This window comes from Nylanderia fulva, unplaced genomic scaffold (genome assembly GCF_048542155.1).
Source record: "Nylanderia fulva isolate GAGA-0341 unplaced genomic scaffold, ASM4854215v1 Scaffold28, whole genome shotgun sequence".
NCBI lineage: Eukaryota > Metazoa > Arthropoda > Insecta > Hymenoptera > Formicidae > Nylanderia > Nylanderia fulva.
The window spans coordinates 2809112-2835105 of NW_028190347.1; the positions used below are offsets into that span (position 1 = coordinate 2809112).

Consider the following 25994-nt stretch of genomic DNA (forward strand, 5'->3'; position numbering starts at 1 on the left):
TAACAAGGCGGCCACACAGTTATATTATCGCGTGGACATGTAGTTATGTCGTTATGTTAACTCGCGTAGGATTATTAGGTAAAAAAAAAGGTAACGACACACAACAAAAAACAAAAACGACACACTCTTTTTTCAAAATTAAAATATATATTATAAACAGTTTTATAATAATAGTAAATATATAATATTCATTAATATTACAATGATATTAGTGTTATTATCATTCCATTCACATGTTTTTTTCATTAATATTAAGTAAATTATTAAAAACTACAACTCTCTTAAACTCAAGTATCTATTCCATTTTAGCATTATAAAAAAAATGTGGCTAACAAAACTCAACGATAGGACATGTAGTTGTGCTTTTCGCGATTGCTATTTTTTAAAATAACGTTTACGCGTGACGTTAACTTGAAGAATACACGCGCTGTCTTCGGGTGGCCTTTCGATAACGCATATGTTACTGTATATATGTTAATTCATCGTCATCTTCGCATAAATATAATTATTGCTTTCTCGAAATGTACAATTCGAAATAATCCGAATTTTCGAACGAAATATTGTTAGACAACGCGATTGTTAATATCACACATGATCATGATTAAACGTCACCTAATAATCAATATTATTATCTATTATTAATACTATGATTGTATTTAGAGCAGAAATATCAATTTGTACAATATAATTCGACGCGACGGAAACAAAATCGTAAAGAGCTAATTATTAAAATTAAGACTTCTCGTGCTAAATTTTTTCATCTCTTTTCTGTAGTTTTTCATCCAGGAGTCAATCCCGAGTATATTAAATCTTATATTAAATAGCTTCGTATCTTTGCGATCACTTTACTTATCATGTGAGAGAGAATAATGTAGTGCATGCATTTATGTATACCGAAACGAAAAGAGGACGATGCATATTCCTACATCAAAAGGCCATCCAAGAATATGTTGCAGGAAAAGTGCTACAAGAAAAACCACGAGTTACGACATCGAAGTCAATATTATTATATTATTGCGACATAATTATCTCGTTAAAAAAAAAAGATTGAATGAGAGAAATCATTTCTATCCAAAATTAACCATGTTCGAGCATCAAATAGCAGCGATATTAATAATGATTGTATATCAATTAATAGTAATAGTAATTAGGGGCAAAAATTATAGGAGAAATGGAACTAACGTCGGATATCTTCGACCAATCGCAGTCATTATTTCCTCCGATTTTTTTTACGTTCGAAACGAAGCACGTTCCCTGCATCGAGATTTGTTTGGCCGAGGTGTGTGATTAGTATTTATGTAAATATATATACAGGCACGATCGGTAAATATCGGATTGGCTCAGCTGGCACGGGAAGCTGTAGAACGTGATATAAAAAAAAAGTCAGTTGCTTCCCCGTTAGTATCTTGAGCATTAGATAATTTTTCGTAGGCTCGAAGTTAAACACACTAGGCCAAATGCATAATAATTCTCGATTGTTTGATTCTACAAGAAGAAAAATCGGAATTATATGGCAATATCGTATCAATGCGTTCGGTTTTAATTATTTAATCAAGTATTGCACAACGAAGACAAAGACATACTACGAAGATATAGTTTTACAAAATTGCTGGCGGTTTGGCAGTGGAAGTCTGTTAAATGCACGATTATTTACGTCTTTGTTCTCATCGGCGGCAATGAGAAGATATAACGCGATATCTATTTAAGAAAAAACAGATAAATGAAAGAAACTGACAAGTTTTTCTCTTCTCGCGCGAGCTGAGCCGCGTGAAAACGAGGAATGTAAGGCAACGGAAAAAAATAAGCTGTTTCCCTCCATTATGTAGGAGTCTGCATATTTTTGTTCTTTTGTATCGAGAGAAGCACGCACAAATTCGATAAAATGTTCGGCTAATCAACTGATGAATAAAAAAATGTTCGTAAAAGTCACTTCTAAAAGTTTTATTACTTGGTAATCATTCTTTTTAGAGAGAATCTTTTAGTTGAGCGCGGATTATTATAGAAATATAACATATTATATATATATATATATATATATATATATATATAACATATAATATATTACATTTAAATACACATATATATACATCGTTTTTGGCGCATAAAATTGATACGTTTGAGAAAATTGGTTTGAAAATCTCTCACATCGGACTTTTCCTCTCTCGATACAAACAAATCGATCCGCGCGCGTCTCTCTTCTCTTTTTTCCCATTCTACTTCCCTGTAATCTCTATTCACGTATTCCACTCACGATCAGTAACCATTTTTTTGAACGAAATTGAAATCTAGACGAGCTCGAAGACACCTCAAACCGGTCGCAGCCATGCCTCAATTTTTATCGAATTAAAATTTAAAGGCAGACTACAAGCTAAAATCTAAAGCTAAAATCAAATTTCGATTACAAGTAACTTTATTATTTACGAAATCATCCTACCACCTGTTCCTGTCGCGTATTATACTTAAGACTTCCTCATTCTCCACCTTTCAGGTCCACGCTCTTTCTTTCTGCCTCTTCCTTTTCCATACCCACATACACACACGCATACACACATGCATACACACACTCCATTCTTCTATTTTCACCTCCTTTCTCTCATCTTTCATCAGTCCGTGCATCTTGCGATACGCGCCTGCAGATGGGCATATGTAACGCACACAGACACACGTATAATACGTACACGTACTGCGGATGGACGTAATGGAGGGTATAAGGCTAGTCTAAGGACTGCATTTTTATCCGTTAATATTAAGGTATGCACCACACAAAACGCTCGCGCTGTATATAAAACGCGCGTGTTTGCTTCTCTCATTCACTTCTTCTCGTTACCGCCGTTCAACTTTATTCGCACGCAATTTTCCTTTCGTTTCCTTTTTCTTTTCTCATAAGTTTCCGCTCTTTCTATCTATGAACGTTCTCGCGTTACGCGTTTTTTTTTTGTCCATCGCGAAAAATATGATCTACATATTCTGGATGTCATGCAGAGTGGCCTCCATCTCCTCCTGCAGCAATTTGTTTTTCTCTCTCTCGGCCGCGAGGTCGTCTGTAAAGATCACTGGTTAAAGGGAAGTAACACACGGCAAGCCACACGCGAGCGTAATACACTGCGTTTCGGCGGTTAGATGGGTCAATTGCGCAAATAAAACAGCACACACTTACATATACACACACGTACACACACTGCGAGAAAAACGGGAATTGTTTTGCGATTGTCGAACCGCGATTTTCTTGTGTGTATATCGCAATTAGAAAGACTAATCAACATAGATTTGAGATATTTGGGGTATTTGATTTGATATTTCATTATTTCGATTATTTGAGTATTCTAGATATACGAATTTTCTTCTGCTATCATTTCCGTCTATTTAAAAAATATTAAATTTATGAATATTAATTCATATATGCATATATAATAATTAGGTTCTTCATTATGTTTTTAACTGTGTCTCAGAAATTCAAATCCGTTCAAGTATGACATCGATTCTTTAAAAAAACCTACTTGGATAGATAATTTCTAATCGTTATAAAAATCTTGCTTGAATTCGTTTCTCTTTCTCTTTCCACTTGATAAAAAAATTATATCATAAAATCTATATGAGATAATATGTATATTAATACATTTAAGAAATTCAGTTGAATTGACAATGAATCATGTCAAAGAGTGTAATGAGAATAATTGATATTGAAAAAAATAATTATATTAAAATGTGCGTTTTTTTTTTCTTTACTAGATACGTACCTTCGAGCCTGTCAACTTCCTTCTGGAGTTTCTGCACAGATCTTTCCGCGAACTCGGCGCGTGCCTCAGCCTACGCAAATACAATATATTTGTATGTCAATAAGAAAATTTACAGTTTTATTAAAATGTGACTCATCGATTTCAAAAAAAAGAGCATCTGTTTTGACTGCCTTTTGAAGTATTCGAGAATACATAATTCTTCCGCTAAATTAATTAACGAGTGTTTTACTTTCTTGAAATCGTTGAGATCAATAATTTCGGTCAATATCAATTTTCACGCCATGCAGGTAAAACGAATTTCACATCACACACGTTTAGAATTGCAAATCAATCTAAATTGAAGTTATAAAAATTTAATTACGATGTATATATATATATATTGCATGATTAATATCCTATTAATGAGAAGCACAGCTTCACTTATCAAACAATATTATTTAAAAAAACAATATTAGTACACACTCGTGTGCATCATACCTTGTGATGTAATCTATGAAGATTTAGGTAGATATTTATAAGGCTTCGAGAATTTCATGTGTGCGTAAAACTTTATAATTCATATAAGAGCATAAGAGTATATAATTAAAAAGCTACTTTTTTGCAAATATTTATCCTAAGCATTATTTTTTTATTTTCTTTTTCAGACATTTTTAATCGGAATTTAAATGGTGATATAATAACAGCTAGTATATATTTTTTAATATATTTCAAGTTAGCTTATTTATTTTTACATACACACCTCTTTCAATTGACTATCCAGAATCTTCACTTGGCCCTCAAATGTCTCCTCTCTCTGCGTTGCCTGTTTTTAATCAAGCACAACAAAAGACAAAACAAGCTATCGTTAGTTTATTGCAACGCAAAACACTATTTAGTTATTTATAAAAAAACAGGGTCAGATGTAAAACAATAAAGACACGCGAGTAAATATTTTAGTGGCAAGACCTATAAGACGCGAGGATGGATCACACGTTATTAAAAAATGCAAAAGCAAGACACTCCCAAAGGATGTGTACCTCCTTTAGACGGGTAGTGAGGGTCTTAATTTGATTCTTGTATTCCTCCTCGCGTTGGTTGGCCTATATACAATCACGTAAATATTATTTCTCTCTCGTATAACAATGATTTAATTTTTCCCAGAACATTTGATTGGAGGATATTTTATTACGTACTTAGCGTAAAATGACGTTTATCTTTAAATTGATGCCAACACGATTTAATTATTACAATTTTGTCGATTTAATTTACAATTTATGATCAACTTATATATATATATTATAAAACGATGTATCTAATTTACTTTCTATTTATAATATTATCCCGACATTAAATGTGAACTAATTGGCAATTAAAGAGAAGTCATTTTAATATAAAATTAAGGAACGAATTAAGAATATAATCCCTGGAATCATGTTCCGGTCTGATTGTGTTGTATATCGCGCATAAAATACATAAATCATTTACCTTTTCCTCGGAGACCTCGAGGGACTTCAAGTTATTGCCGACGACACGTAATTCTTCTTCAAGCTCTACGATCTTGCTGTAAAGTTAATTAACTGTTTAATATAAATTGATAAATGAGATTTTGAAATTTATAGGTCGTCGCATAAAGGAAAATGAGAGAAAGAGCAGAAAATATTGAAACTACATGCGAACGTTTCCAATGATCTTGAATAATTATTTTCTATTATTAATTAAGCAATTCAAGAGGAAGTAGAGTTAAAAACAGAATTTATTTCGAGATAAAAAATAATTATGATGCAATTTTATCGTAACGTCAAATTTTATATCAGTAAAAGATTTGATATGATACAAAATGATAAAAAGGTACACTGTTGTATTCGTGTTGTAAAATTTTTGTAACATTTTTGAGTTTTTGAAACGTTCGGCAGTAATTTAAATTTGTGAATTACATAACAAGCGAGCGATGACAAAGTGTCGCACAAAGAGAAAAAAGGATGCATGCATGTGATTGCACTTACGATTCGGAAAGTTCGGCCTTTACCTCGGCACGTTCGAGATCCTGCTCCATCATGGCTAGTTTCCTGGCGACCTGTGATCAACAGCCACACATGTCATGCGCAAAAGCAAAGGTGAGGTGGGTGTAAAAAAATAGTAATTAAAAAAATTTTTATAAATGTCAGCATGCACAGCATAAAATGTCCTAAATGTCATTCTCCTGGCTTCTAAGGGCTCCTTCCAGCTGTCGAAAAATTAGTATAAGTGCACTGTACCGCAATATTAATGAAAATCATATATGAAAATCACATCTGCGTCTACGAGTGGTTCTTTAAGTCAATATTGTATCAAAAATAAATGATTTTGGGATGTAAATGTTACTGCATAGCGTACTGAGAAAAATTTACAATGCTGTACCAATTAAAATTATTGTATTCAATTTATTGTAATTTTTTATTTATTTTCCTCAGACGCAGAAGGTATTCGTAGAGAAAAGCCATTATTACCATATATCGAGATATTATTGAGAAAACATCTAATATTCCTCTTAACAATTAAGATTATGACATTTCGTAATCCCGGCTTTTCCTACGAAGAGATAGATATTAATTCGAATACTCCACAACGATACAATGCGATCACAACAAGTATCGTGCAAAAGTATCGGACGTGATTAAGGGGTACATAATTCCATGTCGTCGTCATGATGCGAGCTAACGGTGTCAAAAGTTACGGGAGCGAATCGAAGCGCGATCGACAAAATGCGAAATGAGAAGAAAGGGAGGCGTCTGGAAGGGAGGAGAGGATAAAAAAATTCACACTCGGGACAAAAAGTGTGCCGGATGAAAGAGATGCCTAATAAAAACGATGCTTACGACTCTCCGGCCTCGGCACGCTCCTCTGCGCGTTCTAGATCGGCCTCAACCATGGCCAATTTACGGGCGACCTGTTGTAAACGATACATACATACACGATTTCTAACATGTGTTCTCTTCTTCATTCTCCTCGACGATCGCGCTGTCTCTGAAAATTTCCAGAGGCAGCGAGACGTCTCGTCGTCGGCGTCGTAACCGCGATTGGAAGAGTTATGGATTTAGATTCTCTCTCTTTTATGTGCTCAAAGTCCGCTGACGAGCTAAAGTGCGTGCGATGGTATTTGCGCTTAATCGGTATGCAAAATTGCCATTCCGCGAAAAACAGAGTCAATACATCTTCGATAAGAAGTATGATGTATTTTCTATATTCATTTTAAACGATCTATAATTCGCGACTTGGAACAGAATTTTGTTTATAATTTTATGCGTCGTATAATGCAAGAAAAATATATCAGAATACGTATATGTACAATATTAAAATATAACATATTTTTAAAATTGTATAGATTTCTGTTTTAAATTTTTTCATAAATTATAGATCATTTAGAGCGACTTAAAATTATGTAATATACTTATATTGAGAAAATTGATTAAATTAATGTGATATGATTTATAGAATTTAATATATATATATATATATATATATATATATATATATATATATATATATATATATGTGTGTGTGTGCCTTTTGTATTAACATTATTAATTATATAATTGTATTATTTAAGCGTATCTTTATCAGAGAATTTAGATTTAAATTGAAACGCTATAATAGCAAATTATTATGTATCAATCAATCAATTTTCTCAATCATTTGAAACGCTCATAAATGAATTATTTCTTCCAATCGAGCACGCTGTCGAAAATCGAACAATCAAAAATACAGCACGCCATATGCGTCTGACTCCTGATCGATTCGTAAGCGCACATAAAAGAGTAATCACTCTAGGACAAAAGACCGTCGTAGAATACGAAATATTTTGATGTTTTTTCGGTAAAAATTGTCAGCCATAACACATATCGTATCTTTTTTGTGTCCTACGATGATCTTTCATACTCATGCAGTAAAATTCTCGCACAATCATGACGCAATTAATCATAAAACGTTTTCCATAAAAATCTGACAGATTGGTAGCACGTGTGAATTAATTTATTTCACATTTCTTCACTCTATTTCCACTTTGAATAATTGCTCGTTTGAGATACAAATTAATCTGTCTTCTTGCACTCGACATAATTGCACGCGAATGACTGGCACAATGCTCGAAAAAATAATGCAATATTTCAAGGCGATGAAAAAAATGTCATTCAACTCGTTAAGAAAATTTAAATTATTCGTAATTACGATTTTTAGCATTGCGAATTAAATATTACGCGTAATTTATAATTATTCTAAACTTGGTGAAATTTTCCAATTTCATAACATCCATATCATTTTGCGATAAGATTGCGTCATATTTTTGCGAATAAATCGTAAGTTGTCTTATGTATGTATGTACATATATGTGCAAAAAAAAGGAGATTCAATGAAGACATCGGCACACACTCGGTTGCTGTTAGAATTTGTCGTCATCTCTATAAGTTTCTGTAATGGATGGACTGTTAGATTCGTTAATTAAGAGGTTATTGGCGACTGAGAAGGCAACTATCTACTGAAATAAATTGAACGATTCATATAACATTGCGATTAGATCAATTTCTCGCACACGACGATTAGTTTTTACGCATACCATTAATCAATGACGAATTAACAGATAGCACACAACGTCAGAAAGTAAAAAAGAATGAATTGATTGAAATTACGGTGAATTCAGAAGTCCCGATAAAAAAAATCTCATAGTTTATAATCTTCAATAATAACGTCAGTTTGCCACGATTCGAAGATAAAATTAAATTGACATTTTTTCATGGAAAAGTAATTAATATATAAAAAAAATAATTAATATAGAAAAAAGTAATGTCTTTGAATTAAAAAATTAAATCGAACGATTCCGTTGATTATCAACCGCATACAAATAATTTTTCTCCTAGCGAATATATATACCATGTGGACGACTGAAAAGATTTCAAGTTATATCTACGGTATCTTATCCTAACTAGAGATAATATTGTAATTCTTGATATATAGATAAACAGCAAAGTGTATCAGCGTAATTTCAAAGTTATCGCGGCCAACACCTACCATCACAACTCTCATTATTTTGACGCATGTTCCGAATTCATCAGTAAAGCGAAACGAGCGTTTTTGGGCAAAAGCAGCACCGTGTGATATGCTTGACACGAAGCCGCGATAAGATCGTGCGGCCTCTCGCCGTTTTATCACAACACAATTGACGATATTTTTGTTAAAAATTAACGAGGCCGGATTAAGCAAACCGAGAGCACGTGGTCCAACTTCCACGACAATTTCGTTTCAGCTGAAGAAACTATCGAACTATCATAAATAGCGCTTCTACGAACTTCTTCGCGAACTTAGTCGTATACGACCTTCCCTAATCTAGAAGAATCTCTAATAACAAGAATATATAGCAACAACAGGATTAAATCCTAATTATAAAACTGGCACTTGAGACATCTTATCTTGGCTTTAACCAAACAGAGAAAACACTTGGAAATCACAGATATCTGATTTTTTTCGATTGAATCGCGCTCGAAACACGTAAACACTAAAAACTCTCTCAATATCACTCTCTTTTTCTTCTCGCGTGATAGATTTCTATAGATTTTCTCTGTACTTTGAGACAAGAGAAGGAGAACGATCTTTTTTTTTTTAAACACTGCACTGTCGCGCGACGACAACACGTTAAAAACTTTTCTAAAAAACTTTTCACTTTGATTCGCAGCCCAATGCAATCACAGATCGACATTCACGAATTGCCCTTAATTCTTCGAGATTTCACTGCGAGATGTCTCGCACGTAAAACCTTTTTCTTTTAACAGACTATGAACAAACGATTCAACAAACGTGAGACACATATATATCTTCATATTTTTTTTCCGCGACAGAAACGCGTATCAAACCACGGTGTTTTCGAGCACACAAAGAGAAGACAGAGAGTTACAGGGTTAGGCACTATTTTGACTATCGACTAGGAACCATCATCGTCATGATGATTATCATCGTCACTGCAGCCAACACGCTTGACAGTAGCAGTCGCGGGCACGCGAACCTCATCGTATTTCTTGTCGGCTTCTTCAGCGAGGAATCTGGCCTCCTTCAGCTGATTCTCAAGGGCGTCCATACGCTCCTCATCCGCCAAGCTGCGATTCTCGAGAATCTTGCGGGCGCTTTAAGGTGGACACATGCCGAACGAAAGAATTTATGATTACAAATCGATTACACAAATGGATAAATTATAAAATAGATTTCTGACGAGATCATCGAAGTACGCCTGCTCTGCTCAGCTACGAGCCACGTCTACCTGTGAAATTTTCCTGAAAGAAAAGGAAGGAGAACTACCAGCCGATCTGGACAAGCCTTTTTGTATTTATATAGGATTGATTAATGAATTGTCTAAGCAAACCGAAAATAAAGTTCTATTTTTTTCACAAGTTATTCTACTATTTCTCTTTCGTGAAAAAATTTTAACAAATAGTAGGTTTCTACATTCATAAAAAAAACAATAAAACGTAAGGTATCATTGGTTGAATGTCCTAATAGTTGGTAGTTTGCCTTCGACAAGGGAAATAGAGGGCCCTTCGTCCCATTTCTATTGCTCTTTGTTCGTTGATACATGACCCACCTCCTCATATTTCTTATCCGCCTCCTCTGCGATCAATTTAGCTTGTGCTAGCTGCTGCTCCAACAAGGATACTCGGTCGTCCTCCATGTTGGTGCGGTTTTCGAGGGCCTTGCGTATCCTAACGATCGATTGTTTGTCGATTTTTAGAAATAAATCAATCGCGATTGAAAAAAATATCATTGTCGCGTATAAAATGCGATTACTATCCCGATTTTTAACCAATTTAAAAGTTTTGCCTTTTTTACTTATATGTAGAAACAATGCAAAAATAAATTTAAATGCAAAACAATTTTATTATGTTTGCATATTAATTGAAACAGTAATATGCATTTCAATTTCACGTCCTTCTTTGTAGTCTAATAATTATAATCAATAACAAATCAAAAAATTAATTATCTTGACACTCTGACTCGTGAATGTAAGAGAGAATATATTATTATATGTATGTATGTCTCTCATAGCAAGAAGTAAGGAGTAGACGTCATTCCTTATCAACGACGATAAGCATAGCGTTATTTTAAGCATTTACGTATTGTCGTAAAATAATCATGATGGATGATTAAGCTTTCAAAATTGCAAATGCATTTAATGACTACTTTTTTAATACTTAATATTTTTTTGCACGTTTTATTATATAGATATATTATAAAAAATAAGAGAAAAATTCAACTAGAAGAAAAATATAAATAATATGTTTCAAATTTTTATGACGTCGTATAAATTTAATTTCTTAAGCAATAAATAAACAGCATAAAAGTACACATATTCAGAAATTATTCTCCACTGTAGAGTAAAAATCAGGAAAAATGTCTTATGTAAGAAGTTAAACGACATTATCGCGTCTCGCGGTAAATATAATACGAATGTTATCAAAAAGCAGGCCAGGATGTGGTATTGAAAATCCGTAAAATTTTATTTTAAAGATGCAAAAGAGAGAAAATATCACGCAAACTTGTTATCCAATATTATTTTTTAAATTATATACAACGTAATTTTGACGTATTTTTATTAAAATTTTTACTAAGTGTATTAAACACTTAAACACCTACTCTCTTGCATATACCTCTCTCTTGCATATGTATTTATCATAAAAACAATAGGACGGAATTGGAATAATGATTGTATTTCTCGAAATTTTGCATTTATCATAATTATATAAGCGTAACTGAATATTAAAAAACTATCGTGCGTTCGAACCTATATTTGGCATGTTATTAGTCATAACGAAATTACGTTGTATCGCAGTTCTATAATTAAATCGCGAAAGAATGAATCAAGAGATTTCCATTCTTTCAGATCAGTTCTTTCAATGCGATACAAAATCAATTTTCGATACTATACCGAATTATTTTATAAACAAAAAATAACACACGATTCAGAATTATTGTAATTCCATATTAATATTCATATAAAATTTGTATTGCGAATTTTTATATAACAAAAGTGGTATAAATTATGTTACACACAATAACTTTTGGAAAAAAGATTTTTATATTTTGGAAAAAAAATTCATGCTTTATTTTTTTACTGAGATATAAATTTATAATAAAAAATTATTAACGCATTATTTTTCTAAAAAATAATAAAATAAATAATAAGATAAAATCAAAACCGAAAACACTGATGATTTACACCACTTTTGTGTTTGTTTTTTCATTACGATGATTCGTATGTAATAAAAATGATTAAAAGTAAATTTTATAATAAATCTTATTCTCCAAATAAATATTTTAGTCAATAATTATCGAGTATTAAACTGCATCGATTATCGTCGAGAGTAAAAAATTATTTTATAGTCTTATTAATTTGTATTTTAATAGTACAATATGTAATATTTCTATATATGTTACTTTTAATCATTCTTTAAAAAAATATCTGACAATGATCAATCTTTGCTATCAATGGAAAGCAAATATATATTTTCATTATAAATTTGTGTCGATTATTAATCAGTCATGGAGATGTTTCGTTTCTGATTCATTAATTGATAACATAATTGTTCATTGTAGATGTATGGAATGATGATTCGCATGAATAAAAATACTGGCAATATTTTTGTATGATAGCAAATATTTACCGTTCGCTCTCATCGGCAGCCTGCGACGCCTCCGCCAATTTGGCAGTGGCAGTGGCAAGACGCTCCTCGGATCTCTCGAGGTCCTCCTCCAACAGCTGAATACGACGATTCAAGGCTGCGACTTCGGACTCAGCCTGTAACACAAGAAAAAATCCATTTCGTAAAATAAAAGTTAGCAATTTGTAATTCGTTATCTTTACAATAGATTAATTAATTGATAGGTATTAATATTTCATGTGCATTTCTCAATATATAAAAAAATGTAACTTTCCAAATCGAGATATGATCGACAGGATCGACTTGACTTATTAGTGAAATTATACAGAGCAACATAAGAGATGAAATAGCTGATCTCTTATTATTCTCTGCACTTTACTGGCACGACATTGCAATTAAATGTATGTCGATGCCGGATTAGAAACGATCTGAATCCAATATAATGCCATAATGTGATGAAAGAACGTGATCAAAGCTTATCGCAACAAAGCGCTCAGCTGGAGATCGTAGAGATTTCTACGTGCATATCAAAGACCTTGTGTACTGCATTAAGAATTGATACAAACAGATTACCATTGCATATATATTTGATTTTGATGAAAATATGATGTTGCTTCGTTTATTTGAATGGTCTTGAAATTTATCCGAGATAAATATTTTTAGATTTCATTGCAGATTAATGAAGTATAAATTCTTGATATAAACGATAATATTCGTAAAATGTTCGCGGAAAATATATAAGATTATATTGAATTAGCTAGAAAAATTTTAACAGTTCTTATACTAACATAAGTAATAAAGATTAAATAAATTTTTATTTTAATAATTAAACGGTATAGTTCAAATATATTATCGTTTATCAAAAGGAGTGAGCATTCATTATAATTATTATATAATTAGCTGATTTCTATATATGTTTTCAATCATGACAAATCTATATTGTGCCAAAAAATTCTTTGATTTTTTTCATCGACATAAGAAGCTAATTTTAGTAATTAATTTTAGAAAAACTAATCTGTAATTTATTGAAGAAATGTACTATTTGCAGAATTGTACGAGATTAAGCGAAGCGTACGATTTTCACGGATGTAAATTACTTAACGGTCGATTACACGTGTATCCGCATACACAATTTGAGGCCCTTGTCCTCGTTAACTGCACCTGTTTACGATTGTGCATTTTAAATGGCCCTAATTCATCCCGCAGGGAACATGCGCTCATTTACAACGTTACTTTATTAGGCATGAACTTTGTATTCATGGATTTCGGCGCACCTATGTATATTTTATGGGGATGATGTCATGTGAATTGAGATAGCAACGATTGCATAGTCAGTTAAAGGTAATCATCGCATATTGTAAATCATGCCTTTTATTGCTACAGATAATATATGATATTTAATTCTTTTTTATTAAGTGCGACAAAAAATTCTTTCAACAAAAGATGATATTTGCATTATATACGCACATTGAAGAAAAAATTAAATTAATAAATATTTATTTCAATACTGCCTTATAAATCATTTATTTGAAACAAATATTTATCCGTTTCGAAAAGAATTTTCTTATATCAAATAAATATCTTTTTACATAAAATCAATATTATTAGTTTCAAATAAATGATTTATAAGGCAGTATTGAAATAAATATTTATTCAAATTCAATACTTTCTTTTCCAATGCAAAACACGTTAGCCAGTAATAAACATGATGAACGATTATAAAATAAAATGAAAATAAATGTACAGTATGACATTTGATTTTTATCTATATATCTTGAATTTTGAAGTGATCATTTTATGAAAGTGCGTCATTATCATGTCGCACATATTGATGTAAAACGTTTATATTTATTGAATAATAATATTTTAATAAGCTTTACACTCGTTATCGTTGAACTTGAATGAATGCGCGTTTAACAATTGAAAAATCTGACGACCGGCAATTCTCACCGCGCTATTCTACGCCCGATCATGCGTACACGCAACGTTGCGCACGCTTTTGTGCGGCGTTTCTTTACCGATACAATGCGAATTTTGTATTCGGAGGAAACCGACACGCCCAACTCGCACTTGTGCCGCACGAACAGGTCATCGCATCGGTGTGATACCCGTGGCAATGTTGGCAAGTGTGTCGAACTTCCGCCTCGTCCGACCCTTTCTCATCAGCTTCCCATTTAATTCGTTCTACAATTCGATCAGTATGTATCGATTGATAATATTATTTAGTGAGTCGAGTGTGTATTTTTATCAGATATCTTAAAAAGTTCGATTCGACATTGTCAATTCATCGATATAAAAATAAAATCTCATGAATAAATAAGAGGCTGCAATGTTTATAGAAAATGAAGTCACAGTAAAAAATAGAAGATGTAAGCTTTATAAATATAGATCATCTTTTATAAGCAACAAATTTATTAAAATAAAATTTATTTCGAGCTTTATTATTTATTAGCTGGTATATTATTAGCTAACTATTTATATATAAAAAGCCAAGCTCTCTCCATTTCTCTTTAAAGAGTGATTTAAATCGTTTTTAGCAATTAACACGTACATTTATTTATCGAATCCTATAAATAAGATCCATAAGATAAAAATTTTATTACACTTATTCGATGTTTTTTTCTGTGTCGTGAAAATAATCTCCTATGAGCTCTCAAACGGACCGATATTACAATCGTATATGCGAGATATCCGCCAAGTATACGTGATTGACATTCATCTGTAAATAAATTTGCTAAAAGGCGTCGCCTGAAATCGAGGCGGGAGAGACGTCGGCACTCTGTTATGTAAACTTCTCGAGCTTCGGATAAAGACTCGATACTGTCATTTCGAATCCCTAAGATATCGGATCATCCGTCAGTCGATATACGCGAGCAGATCCAATAAGAGACTTGCCTCTTTCTTATCGCGCCTATATCTAAATCTGTATATAAGTATATATAAATCCGTAATTGAATAAACTGGCGTCATTCGCGTTATCATCGTATCTTATTGGAATTGCGAAAAAAAATCGCGGTTTCGCAAAACAATACTTCATCGCTCGATCACAAAAGCTTATTAGTGCGGCTTGAGCGAATCTCTATATCTCTATTGGCCTTTATAAAACATCGCATTATCGAAGTGCACTCTGTCGTGAATGCATGTTGAAATTTCGCGATGCATTTTCGCCTCTGCGCCGGAAAATAAAACGCATTGTCATTTCCGCGTATAAGCATTATATTACGTCTTTTGTGAAATACTTATAGTTTTGTCGGTTTACATTTCTCGGAAGAGTTTTAATTATAAATTATTTCATTTTTTTACGTCGTACAAATATATTATTTTAATGTAACTTAAATGATAGATTTGATATGAGATTGTTAATATTTGATCATAATGTCAAAATAATGATGTGCAATTTAGAAAATTGAGAATAACATATTGAAAGATGAAATCAATTTATTATTAACTATACTATTATATATAGCTTAAATTGATATACATATAATGAATGACTCATAATCTCCTGCAATTAATGATAGAACGAATAAATGCAGTTGGAAACTGCCAGTTTCCAAACTTTCAATTAGGGATATGATTGATTGTCATTCTATACAACAGGATATTGAAACGGTCGATGGGCTTCTTTGATATGCTCTGGTAGCAGAACAAAAATGCACATTCTGAATGATAGACTCAATATAGTATGCTATGCTTGTGCGATTTGCTTTAAAAAAAATGTTTCAGTCTAAAGTAAATATAAAGTATAATTGATAATGCGTAATACAAAAAAATAATTGTTATTCAAGATCTTTATTTTAAATTGATATTAGTCTGTGAAATACTTTACGTCAACATTTAATGATAAACAATATTGATTCAAACAGAACATCATATATGATAAATATTAGAAAAATTTTAAATGTGTCTAGTGATATAAGATAATTTTAAAAAATTATAATTTTACTTAAATTAATTTAAAAAGTGTTTTAAAATAAATTATTGACTTAATAAGGCTTGAGAAAGCGTGTGACACATCGGTTTTGCAAACATGAGGATCAGAGTCTATTTTCATGACTCATTTTACTGTAGATCGCTGAATTTACATATAACTGTATATCATTGTATCATCTAGACTTTCAATCGTTCGATTGTAATTCTGGGAATTATTTTATTATAATTTCAAGAAATCTGTTTCTTGCTGCATATTTAAATATTTAATGCGAAAAAAACTTTCTTGCTTTTAATGATAAATTATCAGCTTTAAAGTGTTACCAATCAGAATATCTCGTATTTTTTATTTAAATTTTGTTCGCACATGCATTTTTTAATTATCAAAAATTCTGATGAAAATACTGTAAAAAGTAATCTCTCTAAACCTTTTCTGATGTCGCTGCTTCACGCAATATGTCTTCACCTTTCGCAATATCGACTTGACGCAATATCGTATCTGCATGTTAAGGGCAATTTTGCGGATCAACTGATCATAACTTTGACATTTGACGAGATGCGTGCATATAACGTCGCTATACTTGCCAATGAAAAAGATGCATGCGAGAAACAGCCAAGATTGCAATGTAAATCCGTTAAATCGAGGCTGATGAACGCACACCGGGAGGCTTTGGCTTGCCTCACTTGTGCACACTCTGCCACGTAGCCGTGTGCTTTACGCATATTGGCGTACCCGTGAACGAGCAAAGTGACTTAATATGCGGTAACTTCCAAGCCCTTCCCTAGAATGATCTCATCTTCTCGTCGCGAAAAATTCTCGACGTGTGAGAGGCGAATTATATAGGTGATATTATAATCATTGTAAATATATTGCAAAATATTATGCCTAACATCGGATTGAAAATTTTATATTTTTATATGAAATTGTTTTAATGTACATTCATTGATTGTCAAGTAATCATTTTTATCAATTTTTCAAGTAATAATCCAATAAAAGCATTTTTTATGTAGTTTATCTCGAGTAAAAAAAATATGAATGAAAAGATATTTTGTATGAGTCCAGCGTTCATATTTGTGTAAAAAAAGATCATAACATAAATATGTATAAAAAACTTTCTGGAACGGTAAACTACAATAAGTAATTGTCCAAATATGGTAAACGAATTAATGCGGAATTATTCGAGGGATTATAAATAGAGTTAATGCAATTTTACACTATATAATAGTTAATTTAAAAATGTTGACAAATAAACCACGTAATAAGTACATACACGTGTGAGTATGTATTATTAAATTTATATATGGATATATCAAATGAAAAGTGGCTTCAGAAAAAACGTAAATATTTTACAGAAAGTAATTACTATATTTTCTGTGAAAAAAATATATATACAATATATCCTTTCAAAGAAATATAATAATATATTTTGTGCGTACATGAATTCTCTAAATGCTACACTATAATTCTTCGCGTGGTTAATTAATATTTAAATTACAACATATGAAGTTTCACAGCAGGAAGAGCTATTCACCTCGTGCACATTTATTCAAAACGTCAGAAGTTTAACGTGAATATGTCTAATAGAATCTGCAGTTTAACGATCAAACTATTCTGTTAACGTATTCATAATATAATATCTCGCAAATAGAATTCATTACAGAAATGTTTCAAGTTTCTCTCTTTGAGATATCTCGCAACTTTGTTTACGAGCCGATATCATCAGTGCTTATCTGTATTATCGTGTAATTTTGCTTTATAATATTGTGTCAATTCATGCAATAATTAATAATATATGTAAAAATTAAAAATTTTTAATATAAAATATATTATTTAAGTTTAATATAATAATACGCTATTATTAACATATAAAAGACACTTTTGACATTTCGCCAGTAAAATTAACACTTATCAAACGATCATTTGATATCACACTGATAACACGTTGATTTTGATAAACGAGGTAATTCCAGATATCGTGTTAACAAGATCGAACTAAGATCGAACCAATCACGATTAAATAAATTCTCGATATACATAATTTCTTTAAATCTTATTGAATAAAAAAATGATCTATATAATAAATTCTAAGGGAAGAAATTTTAACAGAATTAAAATGTTGAATTTCTCTATGACTATAAATACTTAATCAGTGTAGATTAAGTTATTTATATACATGTAATAAGCGAAGATAAAAAAATTCCACTTTAATGAAACGATAATATCTCATTCATGTATAATTAACGATTACTTTAATTAGAGAGATGTTTGTTATGATTGAAAGTATATTCCATACAGATTTCATGAGAAAAAAATGAGCTGCGTCTATCATATAAATAAATAATTTTGCGACGAGAAAATTTCGACCAAAATAACGAACGTCTAGACGAACCCTCGAGAGAGAGAATTATTCGCACGCGAATAATCCTCGTTTGCTCGATTGGATCGACCGCGATGGCTAACGAGAGCAGCTCGACGGTGATCGATCCCGGTCGCGCGTTCTGCGCGCAATCAGGCCTTCCTGGTGCCATACAATATATTTCGACTTGCAGAAAAAACGCAGGATTCTTTCCGCGTTTGCGACTCGCTCCCGAAGGGCGCGCGCATTGACTCTCCAAGCCGGTCCTTTCAAGTCGACGTATCAAGAATGTCTCGAGCCGAGAGAGTCCGCTCTCGACTTCTTTTCTTCCCCCTTCCCTTCAGTTTCCCTCCCGCATTCGCCCTGCCTGACACTCGCGATCGATTCTATAGACTCGTCGCGAACGCCGGCTTTCGGCGTTTTCGCACTTTCCTGGGATTCCTCGCGCGGTCGATGAACGAGAACTCGGGAGAATCGCATGGCTCGTAAGAGCGGAATAATTTCGCAAGGTTTTATCTTGGGATATATATATATATATTTCCGGAGAAATGTAAATCTCCATCTATTCTAAAATAATTTCTTGCTTCCGAAAATTCTATCTGTGTTATCATAATCGATGGCCTTCGATTATTGCCGAAATTCACATTGATATCTCGTGAAGCCCCGAGATTATTATCACGAGGCGGAGAGAAGGAAGAAGGAGAAAGAGAGACCGACAGAGAAAGAGAGAACGAGAGAGACAGAAAGAAGGGAGCGCTGTGGAAGCTTCCCGAGGGTCGCTGTTCGCGAACAGGAAGACGACACTGAAAAAGGAACATAATCTCTCAATTCACTCACTTCCCCGCGACGCATCACTTCCACCTGCAGCCGCCTTTGGTACTCCTCGCACTCGTCCTTGTACTTCTCCATTTCTTCCTTCGTCTGTCTCATCTTCTTCTTGAGCACGTCGAGGAGAGTGCCCTGCACTTGCGCCGACATGCTGCCAGGTAGAGAGGATCCCGCGCGATCTAATATGTCACGTTATAAAACGCTGCGAATCTGACTTCGCGAGAGAGACGGAGGGTCGAAAAAAAAGAAGAGAATGAGGGAGCACACCGCACACACACGTTCGAATACTCGGGCGACGACGATGACGACGATGACGACACGGCGAGCCGGTCCTACCGATTGGAACTTCACCGCTCGTTCCTACGCGAATTCGGCAGAAATGAGGAACAATTTGTGAGAGGACAGGTATGTCGCGAGTGTCGCGGATATGACGAGAACGACCGGCGCGCGAGCGATACAGTACGGAAGGTTACGTAGGGGCACCGGAGCTGTCGTGCACTGACGACGACCACTGACTGCTGGTGCGGCCGCCGTTGTTGACTGGTGCGCAAGATGGCTGCCACCGGTCGTCACGCGCATGCGCGTCGCGTCCCTTCGCGTGCGTCAAATAGTCCCTCGGGCGGCCCTTAAATAAAGCCGATTCCACGCCGCACGAAACAGTTGTATTTTCTTTTTTTTTTTTTTTTTATTTCTCCTCTACGGAACACGACTCTCACGTACCGAGCGACGACACGATCAGTCAGCTGATAATGACAGCGGCGTCGCGCGCGCGACCGCGTCACGAGTCGCGGGGTGCCACGCGCATGCGCGCCCGAGTATCGCTACGCCGATCGACGTGTCGCCGCGCGCAAAGCCCCGGAAATACCGCGCCCGTCGCGAGCGCGCCCAGCCGTTCGAATCGTCGGGCCTGACAACAATTCGTACGTTGTTTCGAGCTATCCTCTCTTCTCCCCTCTCATCGAGACACCACGCACTCTCTCTATCTCGAAACAAACTGCTTATTTCGTGACTGGCGGTTTTTTTTCTTTGAACGACCGAGAGGTGAGAGCAACCTTGTCGAGGGATCGATAGTGGAAAGTAATTGTTACGCGGGTTTTTAAATGGTTGGTCATTGTCCTCGACTATCGTGATATGTATTCTTTTGTAATGATAATAAAATATATAGATTTATGATATGTAGAATAATAATTATGCAAATAAAATTCGCAGTGTGTGAGAGGTTAGAATATTGATTAATAAAGATATCTAGATTTATAAAGATTATGCTATTAATAATTATAATCATAATTGTTTTTCTTTTACTCAAATACATTGTAATTATAATTGATTATATTCTATTTAAAATTATGATAAAATTCTATATAATTTCTATGCAGAATTATTATTCATTATTTTTCACGATTTGCACGTAAATACTTGAAAAAAAACATATTTTGAAATTTTTAAGTAATTAATATAAAATTAAGATAAATTTTGAAATAATAGTCTAGTTACAGTTATACTTTTACTTTATATCGAATTTACTTAAAAAATTTGATCTCAATGTCTCTTCTGATCAATTTGAGAAAATGTGTCGCTTCATCCTTGAAACAGAAATTTTTTTTAAATATTTCCACTTGAAGTATTCGCGGTGTAAAGAGATCAGATTGCATGGTCCAATATGTCACGTCACTCGTATATCGTATAAGATATTGACACACGTGTCGCATTCTACACTGAATGCCTTTTATATAAAGGGACTCCCACGGTTACTATTTACGGGTCTTTAGAAATTATAACACGATAATTCCGTCCTTCTAGTAACACACAATTGCAGTTTATAAGTTGCGTTGCGACCTCGTGTAAAAGTGTCTGCTATATTCAACACGTGACAGTTTGTGATGACATTTGAATTATATGCATTCCTTAACAAAGTGTTATCAATTCATCGGTCAATATTAAATTAATTTAATACATATGTTCATTCGTAAATCGAATCTCATATATAGTATGCATCTATGTGTATAATATGATTTCTTCACTATATAACGGAATAATTTAATATAACGGAAACGGAAGTGACCAAAGAAAAAAATTAACGTCAGAAAATCTGCAATTAGATAATTGCCAAGATTATTTTTGTACGCTTGAATCACGTATTATGAAATGCTATATTATGAAACAGTTTATAAGTAGATGATAGATAACGCACAATTGCATTAAAAGCTACTCAATTTAAAAAATAGGAGATGGATAGTTTGTACGATTAATTTTTTTAATGCTCGTGTGAGAACTAATTTGAATTATAATTATTATTAAAAAATGATCAAAATATAAATATAAGTAAGTCACGAAGCATATATTGCAAAAATTTACTTTGTATGTCGAAAAAAAAATATATATATGTTTTTAATTCATATAAATTTTAATTTACGTGATGCACTCGATGCTACGGTTACGACACATCTCACATATTTTAATCAGACACCATATGATGCAAATCTCGCGTCATTGTAGAAATTGACGATAAGCATTGCTGATGTCCATACGTATAATAGGTTGAAGTGGAATAGTACAAGGATAAATTAGAATTCCAATTGCAACTTTTATCATTGCGTTTGTTATAACTGCGTGTTTCCACAATATGCGCTATCTCACAATACAATGAATAACGCACATTATATTGAAACCATATTCTACCGTTCTACTTCTGCGTAACTCCGTATAAAACTTACAGTTTATGATATACCGTTGGTTTATAATTAAAGTCGCAACATGCACGCGATCATTATTAATATCTGTTATCGCCGATTATGTTTTCGATTATATATTTCACATAATTTAAATTAATCTCAATTCAATATTTAATTTTATATAATTTTCACAATATATTACATAATTCGAAGAAAATAAAAGTCTTTAAAAAATTTTTTTAAATTTCTATACCATTATAATATTGTATATATAAATTATAATATAATAATAGTTAACTTTCTGCACGAAGTTGTTTTTCTTGAGTTGCTAATTTCATGCTAAATAATTCCAAACATTACCACACACAACGTTAATTTTACAATGCTTGATAATTAACGGATATTATTACTTCTACACGATAACCATTTCATTTAAATGCATCTCGTTGTTTGTGTAACATTTTTTTATTATTATTTTGCGAGGATATTCGCGAAATCAAATAAATACAATGGATCTGTAATGTTATTTTTTACAGAAAATATTTGTTAAACAAATATTTCATTCGTCGTATTGCGTTAGTTCCGTAATGCAAAACTTCAACAAGAAATATTCACATCTGTTCCTTTGGTATTCAACTTGGCATTGATCCAATCATGATGTGTGCAAGAAATTATAAAGTCTGTTCTTTCCAGTTACTGATTTCCCCTCCGTCTTCTTTTAACTTACAAAGCAAAAAACGTAGTAAAGATGCAATTGAAAAGAACCTATACAGACTTATAGAGTAATTCGCAAAACATTGCATGGTCGCGAACGTCATCCTGACTTTCACCTGGCAAAGAAAGAACGTCCATTTGTCGTAAACCGTGAACATCGATCGTAGATGGTAGCGTGTCGAAACAGCGAGAAATTGCGGAATGCAACGGGGAAACATCAACTGATAAGAGAACGACGAAGGGAATAGCAACGAGAAAGAGCTGCAAAGGTCACCGCGCGATAAAGTAAAATTAAATTAGCGCGCGTTTCAAATTCTTTAAGCGTATTTTGTATATAAATAAACGGCTGTTTTCGAATTTACGCTAATGCATCTTTGATCACTGATATTTTTTTCCTTTAACGCGATGTCTAAAGCATAATTCCTCGACGTGTGGACCGCGTCGTCAGAGAAATTCTTTGAAAGATATACGAGGAAAGTTTCAAAAATAGAGTATATACTAACATTGCCACATGGTTTGAAACATGCAACTTTAACAGACTCACGTCCGAGTAGCAAATCTTTAACGTTTTATTGTTACTGTATATTTTATTATTCATTTTCAAAACTGCTTATTGATTAAAAATCCATCAAGGATATACAGATGTATGCAACAATTCGATTATGTTGATCGTTGCATGCCAACCTCTGTGAAAATTCCGAGAAGATATTTGGTTGAAACGTGTCGACATTTTTGCTCGAAGTATTGAACTTTTATGATAACACAGCAACTTTGTATGCTGTTGAAAAAAATACGTGAAGTTATACTAAAAATATATATTTATTGAGAAATTCCAAGAAAGAAAAAAAGGAAATACAAAAAGATTTTTCTCTGTTTAAAAAGTTTTTTGTTTAAAGAATTCTATTGTACAAGACAATTTTTCAAGTAGAAATCTGAGGATATAACATCAAAATTGTGTGTCTAAGAATTTCCTAATTTATTTTCTAAATTGCTGCACGTGTTTTTTTAACAGCATGAAGAATTGCATCGTCATGCAGAAATTCGACACGCCGTTAAAAAATATTTTGTCAGTTATGAAGATGTAAAAAATGATGGAAGAAATTGCCTGACAAAACCTTAAACACAAATTCCATACAGAAAATATAAGTAAATAGAGAATATATATAGAATATATATCTATAATTAGAAAATATAAATAGAATAGGTTCTTGCATTTTTCACATTTTTTAGAGTCCGAATAAAATGGAGTTAGCATTCAAGAATATATATATTCACATTCTCAGAAAATAAAATATCTATTTCACAAAAAATAAATAAAATAATTATTTTAATAGCAGATTATTTTAATTAATTAAAAAATAAAACCAAGTAGAGAAATACTGGAAAATTTTTGTTCGCGAAATGCGGAATAGAATCGCCGTATGTTCGATATTCTTGAGATCGCGTAGGCGTTTTGCACTAGAGTTGATATTTCAACGATTTTCAAGGCACACATAACGAGTCGGATTTATTCACAGATACAGACTCTCTGAGAGAGCTTACGCAATTCGATCTCGTGGTCCCGAATAAAAGTCTCGCTGGATCACGACCGTATTTTTAGAATGTTGACGAACTGCGTGTTAGATTATGCAGACGTGCCGAATTTCATATGTAAAAGGGCGGGGCCCTAGAGAAAAAAGAAATGACGAAAGCATCGTCGAGAGGAACATCCTGTAGGGGATCCGTTCCCATTATTCGATGACAACAATCAGTAAGAAGCGTCAATCATCGTCAAGACTTTATTTAATTGGATATTATTGGCATTGCAAGAGATAATAAAGACAGATTATTAGAACAAATTTAATTCTCGCGATAAAAGTAGAGCTCGTTAACGAACTTTAAATGTTTAACGCTTTAACATTTTAACGTGTTAAGATTTTCAAGTCAAGAAGCAGAATATTTCCCGATAAAGAATTCTATAGTAAAAATAAAAAGATCTTTTTTTATCTTCTCTTTACTGTTATTTTTTTTTCTCGAAACTGGTTTTGTGCGCTATAAGTGAGATTAGTGTCACGATCCCGGATGGCATCGAAGAGAGAGCATCATATAATATAATACCCTTCAATATCCTGTGATTCGATATACCGTAAATGCGATGTACTCCATTATACGCGGTTGATATGCTTTAACGTAATGCAGATATTGACGCAAACGAGAGATATTTTTGCTTTGGATTTTTTTTTCAATTCTAGTTATTATTAAGTACTTTACACTCTTCTAAAATCAAGATAGATAATTCGTTCATTCTTGTATCTCTCTTCGAGCAGATACAATTGATAAAATTTCATAGAGTTTCTAATGTCAACTTTACGAAAAAAATATGCATTTTTCCGAAAACGGATGCGTGATAACATTTCTTTCACCTTTAATCAATGATTCATGTATTGTACATGTGTCATACATTTTTTAATAATAGTTATAATCTTTAATAAATGATTTTTCATAAATAATAATTAATAAATATGGATCGCAGAGCGATATCACATACGAGCTTTGAATACACAAAGAAAATTACGAAAACAATTGCAGCGAACAGATTGACATCCTATTCAAATAATAATTCATAACGCGTAATGCTTTATACGATGAGGAAAGAAACCAAATAAAACGTTTAAGCTTGAATTATAATTGACATGAGCATGAAAGACATGACGTGTCGATTTCTACTCTAACGTAAGAAGAAATGCAGAGAAAGCTAGCCAAGATTTTTGAATTCGAAATCAATATGTATTATTTAATAAAAAGCAAAATTTAAAACTTGATTGATAAAATTTCAATAGAATATATACACATATATGAATCTCTCGAATGTCAAACTGATCAACAACACTCGTTGTAAATTTTTTAATTTTAGAGCATTAATTATGCGATATTTATAAAAAATAAAGTTGATAAATTTGCTCCTAAGATCTCGATTTGAGAGAGAATTTCGTAAAAGTATTTATTAAAAAACAAGTGATCCAACAAATGTTTTCGAGTTAGAGCAGACACAATGCATGATGCATTATCTAATTTACGACGGCTTTCTACCGGTATATTGAGCACGAGAACCGTGTGCAAGTA

General features: G+C 32.9%; 1 protein-coding gene across 10 annotated transcripts in view; it reads right to left on the minus strand.

Moving 5' to 3' along the window:
• The window catches only part of Tm1 (tropomyosin 1), a 37267-nt gene that overhangs the window by 4044 nt on the left and 7229 nt on the right, over nt 1-25994 (minus strand). For 4 of the 10 annotated variants that reach the window (XM_029311140.2, XM_029311133.2, XM_029311146.2 and 1 more), the window contains 6 exons: nt 12395-12528; nt 9745-9862; nt 6572-6642; nt 5202-5277; nt 4754-4816; nt 3738-3807 (listed from right to left, as the gene is read on the minus strand). In XM_029311140.2, coding sequence (XP_029166973.1) covers nt 3738-3807; nt 4754-4816; nt 5202-5277; nt 6572-6642; nt 9745-9862; nt 12395-12528 — 532 coding nt within the window. Of the gene's footprint in view, nt 1-125; nt 3042-3737; nt 3808-4476; nt 4540-4753; nt 4817-5201; nt 5278-5719; nt 5791-6571; nt 6643-9744; nt 9863-10317; nt 10436-12394; nt 12529-19515; nt 20100-25994 lie in introns of those variants that run through there. The other 6 variants (XM_029311150.2, XM_029311144.2, XM_029311135.2 and 3 more) reach the window with 6 other exon arrangements.